The sequence below is a fragment of the Pantherophis guttatus genome, chromosome 1 (assembly GCF_059756535.1).
Source record: "Pantherophis guttatus breed Tessera chromosome 1, ASM5975653v1, whole genome shotgun sequence".
Taxonomy (NCBI): Eukaryota; Metazoa; Chordata; class Lepidosauria; order Squamata; family Colubridae; genus Pantherophis; species Pantherophis guttatus.
In genome coordinates, this window is record NC_142063.1 from 132,893,237 (window position 1) to 132,909,376 (window position 16,140).

Sequence of the window (16,140 nt, forward strand, 5' to 3'; positions counted from 1 at the left end):
CTGCTGGAACTGCTCTATCACTGATGCAGAAAGGAAACACCCTAGATCACGGGTGTCAAACTCAAGGCCCGCAGACCGGACCTGGCCCATGGGGTGCTTAGATCTGGTCCACGGGGCCACCCTGGAAACATCAAAGGTCCGGCCCACAGTGCCTCTGCCATCAAAAACAGAACTTGGGAGGGCCGCATGCATCCCCCCAAGCTCCATTTTTGGAGGCAGAGGGTTCAGGAGGCTGTCGCAGCAAAAATGGAGCTCACAAGCCCGTTTTCACTGGCAGAATGCTCTGGCCACAGGTGCCCCTGACCCAAGTGACATCCACCCTGGCCACACCCACCCCGACCCTTGAGGTCAAACACAACCCTGATGCAGCCCTCAATGAAATCGAGTGTGACATCCCTGCCTTAGATTGTCACCTCTCCTTTCCATACTGTCTAGGATCAATTGATTTCAACACTAGCAAAAAAAAATCCTATATGACCTTCCCACATTTGTGCTTTGAAGATTCACTCCACGTGCCAGCTATGATATGAAACATTGACCCTGAGAGGCTGACTTATTTTTTTATTTTTAAAGGAGAAGACTCTACTGTTGCTTTTTTTTGGAAGCCAACCAATTCCCAGTCCAAGTAGAACTGTGCTGCAGTTCCCCAAATATGAATGAAGCTGTCTGGGGTTGCTGGGGGTTTTGAAATTTCCTTATTGCCTCACTCCTCTTTCTTTAGATTCAGGTGCATCCCACTAACTTGGCTGAAGCTAGCTCTGCTGACAATACATTCAACAGTGTTATCCATATCCCAGCCATTACATCGAGCGAGAAAAATGTCGGAACGTGCTGCAATTCTCAGGAGCATTGTGATAACATCCAGCTCCACCTTGAATCCTCTTCCAAAGAACACTCACATGACATGACTTAAAAGGAATTTTGCATATATTTTTCCTCCAGTCTGTTAAGGAACCCATTAATTTAAAAGTGTGTCTCAAAGCCCTGGGCGAGTCTCACAGGGCTCTCCCACTCCTATCCCTCCCCCCCCCACAAAAAAAATTGTGATTTTTTTTTTTTTGGAAAACCCCTTGAGATTGGATGTGCTGACAACTCAAAGGGATGTTTCTCTGTTTGCTTTAGAGTTTGACAATGATTATGTGCAAATGGATGTTTCTTTTAAGTGGCAATGTAGAAACATGCATATGCTTGCAGGATGAAGCATAGCTTAAATATATTTCATTTAGATGATGAGTGAGGGAGTTTCGGCATTTAACAGAACTGCAGTACTAATTTAACACCAAAGACCATTCAGACTAACCTCCGTGTCACCGAACACAAACAGAATGAATAAAAGACAATATTTGTAAATCAGGGTTGAATTGTGGGGTCCCTGGTGTGCCCTCTATGCTAGGCTGTTCTCTTGCAGAAAGTCTCATTACCCAATTAGGTAACATCATCAGTGCTAACACAGAGACAACCGTGTCACAGAGGGCATCACAAATACAATTGTTGCTAAGCAGATATACAGTAGAAAGCAGCAAGCTATTCGCAGGTCCACTGCATATGCCTTACAGCAGAGGTCTTCAAACTTGGCAGCTTTAAGCATAGCTCCAGCCAGCTATGCTATGCTGGCTGGAGAATTCTGGGAGTTGAAGTCCACAAGTCTTAAAGCTGCCAAGTTTGAAGACCTCTGCCTTACAGGTTCAAATATCATGTGTGAAGCAGACCAAGAATTCACATTGAAATCACTAAATAAGATTTTAGATTCCACCTTTGTCTTCCACTATCAAAATCATTACTGATAAATACAGAGTCATTCTCCCAGAAAAAAAGCCCAGCCCAGATTTGCCAGCAAAAGACAGCCAATAGCAAAGATTATCCATATCTTTCTTTATGAATAAAAAGGTACAGTTGATTTCTTTATTGCAGGTTGATACAATGTCATTGAACAAAACATGGGGGGGTGTGCTGGTTTTTTATTTTTGTCTCTTGAAATTCTGATTTTGGAGCATCATTATTATCACGATTCACAGCTGAATTGCTCAAGAGGGCATTAATATCTACTTAAATGTAGGTCAGCAAACATCTCTTGCAATTTGTCCACACGGTGGGATGGATCACAGTCATGAACCGGGAGTGAGCCACTTTTCAAATGGGAGATGCTATCTAGGAACTTTGCACAATACATAAAAACAAACGTTTTTGAAATAACGAACTAAACAATTAACTAATTTACCGAGATGTTGTGAAATCTCAACGTCTTAGCATGGGTTTAGCAATCTTAGTATGGCATACCGGCATACCATGAGATCTCATAAGATTAAGTGATCTTCTGATATTTCATCTATCAACAACTTTAATTTATTTTTTAATTTGCTTTGGGGAATAGTAGTTAAGGATTCAGAGGCACCATGGGTAGCGCATTGCTGAGTTTAGGATTAGACTCCTTAAAATCAATGGGACTTAAGATGTCAATGTGTTCAATTTACTAATGCTAAGTAAATTTTGAAAAAACTGGACCATCAACACACACAGACAAATCTAGAAGCACAGAAATATTTTTATGCTCACCATGAGTCTGCTATCCAGAGAGAATCTCTTCCCAAATTCCTTTTTTACTAGTTGCTGCTTTTTATCCATAATGTTCTTTGTTGGAAATGCCATGTATTTGCAATTTTCACTGGGAAGAAAATAAAAATACATTTATTTTATAGAAAAAATAAACTTGTCAAAATAATATTAAACCTTTCTGTGTCTGTGTATCTATCTCCCTACCTGAAGTAAGTCTACATATTTCACTCTTCTTAGAGTGTGTGTGTGTGTGTGTGTGTGTGTGTGTGTGTGCATACCAGTGGTGGGTTTCAAATTTTTTTACTATTGGTTCTGTGGGTGTGGCTTGGTGGAAGTGGCATGGCTTGGTGGACGTGGCTTGGTGGGCGTGGCAGGGGAAGGATACGGTAAAATCTCCATTCCTACCCCACTCCAGGGGAAGGATACTATAAAATCACCATTCCCTCCCCAATCCAGGGAAAGGTTACTGCAAAATCCCCATTTCCTCCTGATCAGCTGGGACTTAGGAGGCAGAGAATAGATGGGGGTGGGGCCATTCAGAATTTTTACTACCAGTTCTCCAAACTATCCAAAATTTCTGCTACCGGTTCTCCAGAACTGGTCAGAACCTTCTGAAACCCACCTCTGATACATGCACACACTGGTCAGAGCTGGAAGTACTACAGATCTCTCTAGCCCATATACCATAGTGTACACACAAATAACATCCAAACTTAAGGATGTGCAGATCAACAATTACTGATGGTTCTCAGTCCTAAGTGGTTACTTGTCTGGTAGTGATTAGGCAAAATGAAATTCCTTTCCTTCTCTACTGGAGAAGGAACATCTCAGAACATCCAGAAGCAATTGGCATCTTCTGCAGGCTACCTGCTTGAGCTTATTTGCTTAAGAGGTCCACCATCACGAATAGTGTCACTGCAGAAAATCAAAACCATGGACAAATGCACGTGAACTTTAATGAGCAGATGCTTTAATTAGTAATTCATTAGGTTTCAGTGAACAACGACAAGGACTTCAGGCAAGTTAGTGGTCACTGAGTTATTGAATAAAATTCCTCATACAAGTCAAGTCAGGCATTGGAGGCTTCTAACATTGTTTCATACTATCTTTAATGATCGTACTATTGAACGTGGCTTTGAACCTGAGGTTCCTTGCTTATGGAAGCTACTCTAGGATTTTCTTGAGTCCCTTTTCTGATATTACAAGACAGCATATACAGTGAGTTACAATTCATCTTGTGGAAAAAAGTTCACTAATGGTTTCTTACTTTTTGTAAATCTAGTTATAACAGTGAATATATCATTTGTTTGCATTTATTTGTTTGTTTGCAATGCTTATGATGATATACCTCAATCCTAGAGAACTCTAAGTATACAGCAATACATAAAATTAAAAAAACATATAAGTATAAAATCCCAAACTTAAAGGTAGAGATGAATGCCCCACTCAAGGCATCTAGGAGTCAAGACTAGCTGGAATAATATAAATTTACAGAATATTAGCAACATTGGATAATGTGCACCTTTGAGGGAAAGGGTGCTGCTACTGAGGTGAATCTCATCTAGCTTAGTGTTTTTCAACCTCAGCAACTTTAAGATGTGTGGACTGGAGAATGCTGGCTGGAGAATTCTGGGAGTTGTTGAAGCCTACATACCTTAAAGTTGCTGTGGTTGAAAGACACTAATCCAGGGGTGAAATCCAGCAGGTTCTGACAGGTTCTGAAGAACCGGTAGCGGAAATTTTGAGTAGTTCGGAGAACCAGCAAATACCACCTCTGGCTGGTCCCAGAGTGGGGTTGGAATGGAGATTTTGCAATATCCTTCCCCCAGGAGTGGGGAGGGAATGGGGATTTTGCAGTATCCTTCCCCTGCCATGCCCACCAAGCTACACCCACCACGCCACACCACGCCCACCAAGCCAAACCACACCCCCAAGCCACACCAGGCCCACCAAGCCACACCACGCCCACCAAGCCACACCACACCCACCAAGCCACACACCACAGACTTGGTAGTAAAAAAAAATTGAATTTCACCACTGCACTAATCTAGCCTGTATTTTGTAAATCTTGTTAGGGGTAAATCTCAACAGGATTTCTTTAGACGATCAGACTATATTCAACCCTGACTAGCCATTCTGTGATATATTACATCTGCAAGAAAAAGTCCCCATTATGGAATTATAAAATGCAGTGTCATATGCTGCAGGGATACATGGAAGAATTTTTATATTAAAGATGCAGAATCTAAAGTACTGTAAAATATACTAGAGGGAGCACTTATCAAAGGTAGCAGTAGAAAACTAGATTCTCTTTTCCCTTGATCTCCTCCAGTTCTTCTTTTTCAGCAACTGATGGGTATGGCTCAAATTGTATAAATATTAGGTTGAAAGGTTTGCTTTGAATATATATATACATATATATAAAATATAGAGCAGAGTCTTCCTTCCCCAAAGGCAGTCAGCTGCTAGCAGGGAGGGGTTTACTCTCCTCCCTTTGAAGAGATACTCATAGTTGCAGATGACTTGCTACCATCTGCTAAGAAATGAACAAAAATGTAATTAAAAAAAAATGCTCATGAACAATATTCACAGTCCATAATTCTCCTACACTTTGTGTCATCAACGCATTTTGATTGCCTTGTCTGCATTTGGTTATTTCAAAAGAAGAGGCAGAGAGGAAGAAAATAAGAACAGTAACTTTAGGGAGTATTTTTGGTGGCAGGAGATGTGGATAAATTCTATAATTCCTCTTCAGGAAAAAATTGTAAATCTGGTTGATCAATGGCCATATAGCCACTAATTAAATATTAATTTAGTCTCCATGAAAAAATAATATTAATAATATTGAATGCATTTCATTCAGTAGAAACTCAATAGAGGATATTTTTTGGTTTATATATCACATGCAAACAAAATATAAATGGTTTGCTTGGTTGACTAGATTTTCAGATTGCATTCAGTCACAGTGTGGTTTATTTGGTATTGATAGTGTGTTTTGTATGGCTTATTCAATAAGCTAGAGTTAATCAAACCATGGATGAACATATAGAATAATCCCAAGGTATTCTCTCACTTTGCTACTCCTTTAGTGCTTCCCATGCTCTATGGCAATGGCAGTAGAGATTTTTACTTAGTTCACTATGACTATTTGCAACTACAACCTAAATAGAAATATTCAAGGGTATTGGGTTATATCATTCTTTTCTTCAAGTGGTAGAATCATGAAGCAATACAGCTGGTATTTTCAGGCCATAATTTATATGATTGTGTATGTCCTGAAAACATTTAGAAGATTAAAGTTTGCTTCCAGGCAGGGATGGGCATGCTGGTTCAGGAATTCTAAGAGTTGAAGTCAACAGGTTGTAAAGCAATAGCAATAGCATTTAGACTTATATATCACTTTATAGTGCTTTACAGACCTCTTAAAGTGGTTTACAATGTCAGCATATTGCCCCCCAAAATTTACTGACCTTGGAAGGATGGAAAGCTGAATCAACCTTGAGCTGGTCAGGATTGAACTGCTGGCAATTCTGCAGGCAGAATGAGCCTGCAATATTGCATTCTAATCACTGTGCTACCATATTTGCCCATCCCTGGTTTAAGGTGAAGGTAAAACCTTCAAATTGATCTTGACTTTGTTAATTTCACATCCTCTTCCCCATTTAGTTTTCTCATATTTTCTCAATATTAGCCTGTAACCTAAAGAACAGCACTTTAGATTCAGACCACCCAAGCAATGGGTATAAACTACTTCTACAAGGTTGTTGTTCAATGACCGAAATCAAATATGAAAAAAGTTGATGATGAACAAATGTCTTTATTAATAAAGTGCTACACATATCACTGTTAATTTCCCAGAATCTCATTCTTAACTCCCCTTACCTCCCTACCATATATTTCAAGACTATTCTTGATTTTAGTTATAATAGGTAGAAGGTCACCCAGCTTTAAAAGCCAAATACATAAGGCTTTACATTTCATAAAGTGAAAAGGCCACCATTAATTTTATTTTGTGTCTATTGTACAAAATAGCAGTGAAGCATTCTGAGATGTTGCTAAAAGGTAATTTTCTGAATTGATTAAAGGTAATATAATTTTATTGATGAAACTATCCTATTCTGAATTTATAATAACAAAAGTAGGAAACCTCAAGCTATATTCCAAGGACTTGTATGGCTTCATTGATTCAGAGTTGCCCCACAAAAAGTTGGATATATAATAAAAATGTGTATATAGAAGACAACTTGGCCCATTGTCAGATCTTGTTTCAGGTATATAATATGCTCATTTATAGTTTTCCTTCACTGAGAATCACAAGAGTTTTCTCTATAACAGATATGTCAATATTTTTATAAATGCTCAGTGATCACTGCTAAGAAGTTCCCAATCACACTCAGTATACAGCTTTATCCTATACATTGCCACACCATCCTTATCTAATTATTGATGTTGAACATAGTTTCAGTTCTCCTGAAGTTTGCATAACATTGATGAATGCTATCAACGTCATAAGGAAAATCTATGTGATAACCAAACTTTACTATGGGTTGAATTCTAATTAACAGTTTGCTGGACAACATAATAACATATCATTCAATTACAATCATAGATCTGTACAATTAAGGTTCACTGCAGAAGATGAAAAAGAAGTTGGAATTGTGTTTTGATCAGATGATAAATAATTTGTGTTGATTCTTGATGGAAACATACCCTTGGAATGTTTTTTATACCAAAGGAATGAGGTTTATTTTTCTAAAAAGCTAGAATTGAAAGGAGACGTATGGCAAGCTATAATATTCCTCTGCATGTATTCAAAAGTGAATCCCACTGATTCAAAATATATAGTTGCAAATTTAGGTCAGCCAAAGACTCAATGAAATTTATCTCTGGACTCTGCAGATGGCTGAAATTTAATATCCAGACTGAAAATGATCCACGTTATTTATTCATTTCTACACAAGACTGAATGTTGCCCACTCCAGGGACTCCCAAGGATTTTTGAATATTCAAGTGACACCAGCTTGTATAATAACAGAAAAAAGAGTTCAATGGTTTTGATCAGTATAGTTGTGGGAAATTTCATGTCAGAATGGTTGAGGAACATTAGACTATGAAAGCAGCTTTGTCAGATCAGGCCTAGGGGTGTTTATACAGCATTCCATCTTATAGCAGTCAATAAATTGCATCTAGAAAGCCCACAAGGCACACGGTGGCTCAGTGGCTAAGATGCTGAGCTTGTCGATTGAAAATTGGCAGTTCAGTGGTTCGAATCCCTAGTACCACGTAACGGGATGAGTTCCCGTTACTTGTCCCAGCTTCTGCCAATCTAACAGTTCGAAAGCATGTAAAAAAAAAGCAAGTAGAAAAATAGGGACCACCTTTGGTAGGAAGGTAACAGCGTTCTGTGCGCCTTTGGCGTTTAGTCATGTCAGCCACATGACCATGGAGATGTCTTCAAACAGTGCTGGCTCTTCGGCTTTGAAACAGAAATGAGCACTGCCCCCTAGAGTCAGGAATGACTAGCACATATGTGCGAGGGGAACCTTTACCTTTGCCTTTTTAGAAAGCCTTCAAACAAGAAATCAAGGTAGCCATCTTTCTCCATTTTTGCCTCCATGTATCTAGTTTGTATAACATAACTAATATGTCTTCCTCTTCCTCTTTTCTATTTCCAATTCCCTATTTTATCTACAACAACTTGTGAGGTGAGTTGAGCTGAAAGAGACTAACTGATCCTAGGGCACACAGTTTGATTTCATAGCTAAGGCAGGACTAGAATTCCCTGTCTCCCGCTCTCTAGCCTGATGCCTTAACCACTACACCAAACTAGACCAAGTTTAAACCATCCCTAACTGTGCTGGATTAATATTATGTTTCTTACTTATTCTCACAGTCTCCAAGGAGAGTAACAACAGGTATACTGTGTTTCCCCGAAAATAAGACCAGGTCTTATATTAATTTTTGCTCCAAAAGATGCATCAGGGCTTATTTTCTGGTTAGGTCTTATTTTGGGGAAAATACAGTACTAAATACACCCACCTGATTGACAATCTTCACTGGGGTTTATTTTGTGAGTAGGGCTTATATTACGAGCATCCTGAAAAATTATGTTAGGACTTATTTTCCGGTTGGGTCTTATTTTCGGGGAAACAGGGTATAATTAATTAGCTCTTTTTCATCCATTACATGGAGTGGGTGGGAGGAACTGGGATCAGAAATGGGAATTATGACAGCAACTCTCATGCCGATATAAGTCCTTGGCAGCTCAAGGATGAGTGGAGAGCATTTCAGCTCAGTAGTGTGGACAAGTTCTTGGATGCTGTTAATGGCAGAGGTCCAGTTTGGGAGATAGGAAATGCAGAAGAGAAAATGCTTGAAGGAATGTCTTTCAAATATCTTCTGCTTTCCAACATCTATCACATATCATCGATGCTTTATCTGTCTAATAAGAGGCCACATCTGGCTAGGTAACAAATAGATGGACGTTGTCTGTTTCCTACTATAAAATGGAACTCCTGTATTACTTTTTCCTTGGTTCACACTTGATTTGCAGTCTATGCAAATAGTTTTACAAGTACTAAGTCCCTCTCTTCTACATCAGAAACAATAATGTCTTAAGTGCAGAGGGGAGAAAGCTAAGTAGGCAATTATATGTGCATTTTATAGCCATTGTCCTTGCAAATACATAAACTATGCTAACACTTAGCAAATACAATGAGAAGGAAATTGTGAATCCGATAATAATCGCTGTAAACAAATTGAAGTGCCATGTTCATTATCCATGTAGCCTTCCACGCCAGGAACAGTGTTGCCAGGTGAAAGTGCGGAAACCAAATCATGCAGAAAACCGTTTCATCAGAACATAAAGACAATTATAACATCTGTTAATCTTTTGTGCCAGATGTAATCAGGTTCTATGGAGAAGTCACCCCTTAAAGATGATTCCTTTAGCATCTGTTCAAAGGACAAACAATTGTGGGTGGGTAATAAATGACCCTTTACAAGCAAGCAGTAAAATGTGCATAGCGTGAAGTATAAACAGATCACTTTCAGAAAAAGCCCGTGTTTTAGCTTAACTCTTTACAGAAAAGTCCTGGAGTACCAACAGAATCACTATGTATATGATTAACGTTTGTTAAAAGAACATGAATCATAAAAGCTAATACTTTCTTTGTCCTTGTTTACTGTCGATATAGGCTTCTAGTCTAAAAAGTTCAGCTAATAATGTTATCACTTTTTTCCAAATATGTCTATCTGTACAAGTAGTCCTCAACTTATGATCACAATTAAGCCCAAAATTTCTGTTGCCAAGTGAGACTGTTGTTAAGTGAATTTTGCCCAATTTTCTAACCTTTCTTGCCACAATTGTTAAGTGAATCACTGCAGTTGTTAAGTTAGTAACACGGTTGTTAAATGAACAACCTGGCTTCCCCATTGACTTTGCTTATCAGAAGATCACAAAAGTGATCACATTACTCTGGGACACTGCAACCGTTATAAATATGGACCAGTTACCAAGCATCTGAATTTTGATCCCATGATCATGGGGATGCTGCAACAATTGTTAGTGTGAAAACCAGTCATAAGTCACTTTTTTTAGTGCCATTTAGTGCGAATGGTTTTAAGTCGAGAAGCTATCTGTCAACCCCGAAGCTGACCAGGCCGAAGCCATCTTGGAGCTTCAGTGCTGCCACACTGGAGTGAGGGATAGGGAAGCAGGCAGGGATGGGTTCTGCTTACCTTTACTACCGGTTCGCAACAGGAGTGTGCGCATTTCTGCGCATGCGCAGATCATCACTTATGACATCCAGGTGGGTGGACAGAGCCTCCCGCTATTTTTACTACTGATTCTAAAGAACCGGACAGAACCGGGAGCAACCCACCACTGGAAGGGGGGGATTAGAGATAGCTGGGGGGGGGTGTAGCCAAAATAAAATATTTTCTCTTGGGAACCAAGGACGTTCTCACACCTGGCTGGAGGAAGGAGGAGTGCTGTCACCAGACCAGCAGACGCTGCCTTGATTGGGTCATGTGACTGATTGTTTGGGATTGAGGGAAAAACTTTGACTTTTAATTAGGTGAAAACAAAGGGGCCCCTCAGAGTTGGTTTTCATCAGATATGTGCCAATATGATATTTCCAATAAAGCTATTCTTTGAGGAATTCACCTGCTTCAGAGTTTTTGCTTGCAATGGATCTATTACTTGGAATCCTGACACTACCTGTATAATCCTTTACTGATTGACCGTGGAAGCAATTATTCACAGAAAGATTACACCTGGGAATTCCTTTGCTGGGTTTTTTTTTTTTTTGGGTTTTTAAAAATCCCTGAGATTACAAATTTTATTCTAATTCAGTTCAGTCAGAAATGAAAACATTTCCACATTAATTACAAATAATACTAGTTTCCGTTTAAAAAAAAAATCAAAGCCATCAAATACCCTATATAAATCCTGTCCTTTAAAATGTGTATAAAGGTAAATATTTATTTAAATTACCTATTGCCATATTATTCAGCTTAACATGGCCCTCTGCTGGCAATACTTACCTCCAAATTGTACCAGCAAAAGTGTGTTTTGAAAGGACTTAATGTGAGCAAACTCATTTAAAAGAATGAGTTGTTCTTAAAAAAAGAAAAAGAAAACAGCATTGTGATGAATATGGAAAGTTGCCTAATTACCTACTCTGTGAAACAAATGTTGAATGGCCAAATTGCAATCTACAATACAACTGATTTCAGAGCTATCTCACAATTTAAAGATCCTGTCTTTGAAAAGACGCACTTGTTTTTCATCCTTGTGGTGCCATGGGCATGGGGTGGGTGGCAGTGGGTCTACTAAAAACAGTTCAACTATCTTATAGAATAACAGAATTGCTCTTCTACTCCAACTCCAGAGACCATATACCATTTCAGACAGACAGTTGTCCAATCTCTTCTTGAAAACCTCCAGTGATGGAGCACCCACAACTTCTGAAGGGAAGCCATTCCATTGGTTAATTGTTCTCTGTCAGTCAGGAAATTTCTCCCTAGTTCTAGGTTGGTTCTCTCTTTGAATAGTTTCCATCCATTGCTTCTTGTCCTGCCTTCAAGTGCTTTGGCGCTCTTCTTTGTGGCAGTCCCTCAGATATTGCAACACTGCTATCATGTCACCCCTACTCCTTCCTTTCATTAAGCATTATACCTAATTCTTGCTCTTATGTATATTAGGACATCAAGCCCCAAAAAAACAAATACTTTCATTTAAAAAGAGCCACCAGTTGTCTATCTGTAGCATTTTCAATGTGCAACTTTTAAATACACATAAGGATTTTCCATGGCACGGAAACCCTTTTGATTCTCTTTAGAATCAAAGGAGCTCTTGAAGACCATCTAGTAGATCTCCAAACATCTCCAGCAGATCTCCAACAATCTTCAGCCTCTGCTTATGGAGGACTGGAGGAAATTACTGTCCATCAGGGAACAGCATCCCCTATCAAAATGTCTTAAATCTGCCCAGGCTCCTCCCAAACAAGGTAACGCTGTATTCTGGAGACTGAATTTAGGGGTGGGAAGTGAAGGATTTAAATGAGCCAGTCACAACTCCTTCTTCTCCCTTTCTTTTAGGGTCCCTTTAAAATACTAAAAATGGAGCAAAATTGGCCCGAGGAAGGAAAGAAGGAAACAGTGATTTCTGGCTTTGGGAAGAAGGTGGAAACGAGAGTGGAAGAGCTACAGAAGCCTTCCACTCCAAATTGAAACAAAAAAAAAAAGTGCCACCAAATTTTTGCCCTTTGACTGAATGGCTTTTTAATGGCTTAGCCTCAAAATGCCAAATGGGTGTTATGGCTTGGCCCGTCTCTGAGCTATGTTACTGTTAAGGAAGGACCAGGAGTGCTTTCATATCATAGCTTCAAGTACCAAATTAAGCAAACTTTTCCCTTTCTGAATATAGTGATTAAGATTAAATCATGTTCCGGTAAATTAAGTTCCAGTAAATCCTATTAAATCACAATTATGACATCCAAACCAGCTCCGCAAGAAGAAAAATACGATACAATAGTAGCATAACTGTAGCCAACACAACAGTCATGCAAAGCACATGAAAGCTGCCCATGAATATCTGACTGTGTGAAATGAATTTTTGCATACACAAACACCCTTTCTTTAAAATATACAAAACCAAAATCTCACTCAGAGCAGCCCGTCCTAATAGTGCCTTATTCTCCATCTGTGATTATTATTTTTTTTCCCCTTTGAAAGATGGGTAGATTATCGGCCCGTGTTCCCGGTTTTGCATTTTCAAAGGAAAAGAAAAAAAAAAAAGGCAGAGGAAGAGGCAAGAAAAAGGAGGAGGAGGGAGAACTGTTGAATTTAACAATTGAGATAAGGCTGGAGCCTTATAATCAATTAGCACTGTCAAAGAAAATAATTTGCGACACAAATTTCCAGCTGCACAAATCTATTATGCATTCAGGCCATCCAGTCCTCATCTGAGTCTGAGAAAACAAACTGGATCTTTCAGTGGCAAGCCTATCAAAACACGGGGCTCAACAGAAACATTGCTTCTATAAATGTCCATCTTTCCTCAGCATAATATTTACCGGCTGTTTTATTAACCAGGCTGCCTTGGCATTGAATTTGCATTGTTCACAGTGCAATAGGCAATTCCCACCACAGCGTTCAGCACCGTCTGTCACACTACATGTCTTACTGGAGTTTGATACCTTAGTGCCAGTCAAAAGTAATCAGCATGGCAAGAGGTTTCAAAGAATGGGCATATGCCTCAGTTTCTTCATCATTGGGGTAACTATCAGAAAATAACTCAAAAAAAAATTGGCTGCTGAAAGTGTTTGTTTTTATTTATTTATTTATTTGCATGTAAAATTTATACAGCTGCTTTCAAAGTGACTCTGGCTGGCTTACAACAAAATATTAAACAATAAATTTAATATTTATTGTTTAATATATATTTATTTAAAAACTCGTTATTAAAAAGTTTTAAAAGCCGTAAGGCATAAAGGAGATGTTAAGAGGAACAATGGAGCCATCTCACAATCTCATTGGTCCCTTGGGATCCCCCAAATCTAATGACATAGACAGGTTTTATGGGACTTCTGGAAAATAAGGAGGGACAGTGTTAACCTCACTTCGCAGGAGAGGCACCAAGGTAGAAAAGGCTCACCTTGTTGTGGCCTGCCAGCGGATTTGGACAGTGAGGGGATTGGGGAGGAACATGGGCCAGTCCTGGAGTCTGGGGAAGGCTCTGATGAGGGCTCTGCATCAGAGGCAGAGAGGGGGCCAGGGCCAGATGCCTTTGGAGTCAGGCATCAGTGAGGCAGATGAACAACTGGAGTCTATTCCCAGTGTGTGCATGCACAGAGTTGCCAGACAAAGGGAACAGCTAAAGAACAAGGGTCGACTTGAGAGTCCACAGGTGGACGATGAATGGTCCCTCCCAGAGGGAATAAAAGAGGAGCGAAAGGGGAGTGGAGTTTTCAGGAGACAATTAGTTCATTACTGGATTCTTGCCAAGTATTGCGGAGTCTGAAAGATATCGGCCTGGCCACTCTCCAAGCCTGATAAAGGTCGGTAATTGTGAACAATCTTGAAAGACTGTAGGAGAGGAAAGACTTTGCTGGAGAGGAATTTACTGTAAATTAAATAAAAGGGATTTATCGAAATAAGAACTCGGCTTTGTGCTGCTGGGGAAGTCTAGGTCAGAACACACCTCCTGGGACCTGCCAAGCATAGTTCCCTAACATTTGGACATGCAGGATGTGAGACCTAATGGATTTAATGGGATGGGCAGATGTAATTGAAGAGAGGTGGCCCCTCAGGTAAATCAGCCCAATGCCAGGAAAGGCTTTAAAGACAACAGCTTGAATTGGACCCGGAAGCAAGCTTGGCAACCAATGCAGCTCACATATTATATAAAAATATAACATGTGCTGTTCTGGAAGTAACTGCCTAGACTACTGCATTTTGCACCAGCTGAAGCTTCCTGATACTCTTCATGGGCAGTCCTCTATACAGCACATTACAGTAATCCAATGAATAGATGGCTGGGACATGATTGACTGTGGGCAGAACTCCCCAGATCTGGAAATGGGCATAAGTGGACACAGCACAAAGCTGGAGTGTTGTGAAGACCTCCAGATTTTGCATGGAAACTGTCTGGGTCATCTAGCATCAATGATAACACAGTCCTAGAACCAGCAAATCCCAACACATAAAACCACTCAGTCTTGCCAGTTCAGCTGAATCCTGTTGTTTCCCACTTGGATCCTCACAGAAACAAGATGTTCATGGCTTAATTCAGAGATACATATATGTAGTTAGTATGCTGATGATACCTCACGCCCATTGTGACTCGCCCAGCCGCCTCTTCCAGTTGTTGAATAGGAGCAAAGAGAGCACCAAGCCCTGTGGTATACCATATTTACCTCATTTCTAGTTGACTTTGAATTCAGAGATTCTGTCTTAGATGTGATACCAATTTTATCACACTCTGTTGGTTTTAATTTATATAGTGGACCATTCTGCTTTAAACCCAGTAATTTTCAAACAGCTATGGTGGTGCAGAGGTTAAAATGCAGCAAACTCTGCCCACAGTCTGAAGTTCAATCTTGACAGGACTCCAGGTTGACTCAGCCTTCCATCCTTCTGAGGTCAGTAAAATGAGGACCCAGATTGTTGAGAACAATATGCTGACATTGTAAACCACTTAGAGAGGGCTGTAAAGCACTATGAAGCAGTATATAAGTCTTAAGTGGTATTCCTATTGCTATTATGGGCTGAATATGGCTTTGTTCATTTCAAAATGCACATAAGCAGAAGAGCAGGTGAATGTTTAACTATTGCCAGGAGAATGAAGATCATCCACTAATTGATATGTTAGCCAAGTAGAGATTTGGCAATAGAAAGTAAATTAAAGCTGAGGTTTCCCCCTTATTCACATTGATAAGAAAATAATCTCAATCAATAGTCAAATAAGTAGAGGCCTTATTAACATTGCCATACAGCACTATGCTATCAGTTGAATTAAGCTTTAATGCGGTCGCACGGGTACTTATGGGGGCGACATGGCGCTCCCACATGACACCTCTCCTGCGTGAGCTGCATTGGCTTCCAGTGGTCTTCCAGGTGCGCTTCAAGGTATTGGTTCTCATCTTCAAAGCGCTCCATGGCTTAGGGCCCGGTTATTTATGAGACCACCTTCTGCCTCCAATAACCTCCCACTGGCCAATACGCTCCCACAGAGAGGGCCTCCTCAGGGTGCCGTCTGTCAGGCAATATCGGCTGGTGACCCCCCGGGGAAGAGCCTTCTCTGTGGGGACACCCGCCCTCTAGAATGAGCTACCCCCAGGGATACGACTGATCCTGGACCTCCGTACCTTCCGCCGGGCCCTGAAGACTTTTTTATTTCAGCAAGCCGGGCTGGGTTAAAAATCTTTTAATTGGGGAATTTTATGGGTAAGGGGTTTTAAATTGGGGAAGCCAAAGATAAATTTAATTTCATTTTAAAGTATTGTAATATTTGTATTGTGTGTTTTTAATTTTGGCTGTTCACCGCCCCGAGTCCTTCGGGAGAGGGGGCGGTATAAAAAT

General features: G+C 40.1%; 1 protein-coding gene across 7 annotated transcripts in view; it reads right to left on the reverse strand.

Annotated features, from left to right (window-relative positions):
* Positions 1 to 16,140, reverse strand: part of NCKAP5 (NCK associated protein 5) — a 674,857-nt gene that overhangs the window by 589,848 nt on the left and 68,869 nt on the right. For all 7 annotated transcript variants that reach the window (XM_034423812.2, XM_060687933.2, XM_087884207.1 and 4 more), the window contains one exon: positions 2,554 to 2,662. In XM_034423812.2, the coding sequence (XP_034279703.2) occupies positions 2,554 to 2,646 (93 nt within the window). In that variant the 5' untranslated portion in view covers positions 2,647 to 2,662. The remainder of the gene's footprint in view (positions 1 to 2,553; positions 2,663 to 16,140) is intronic.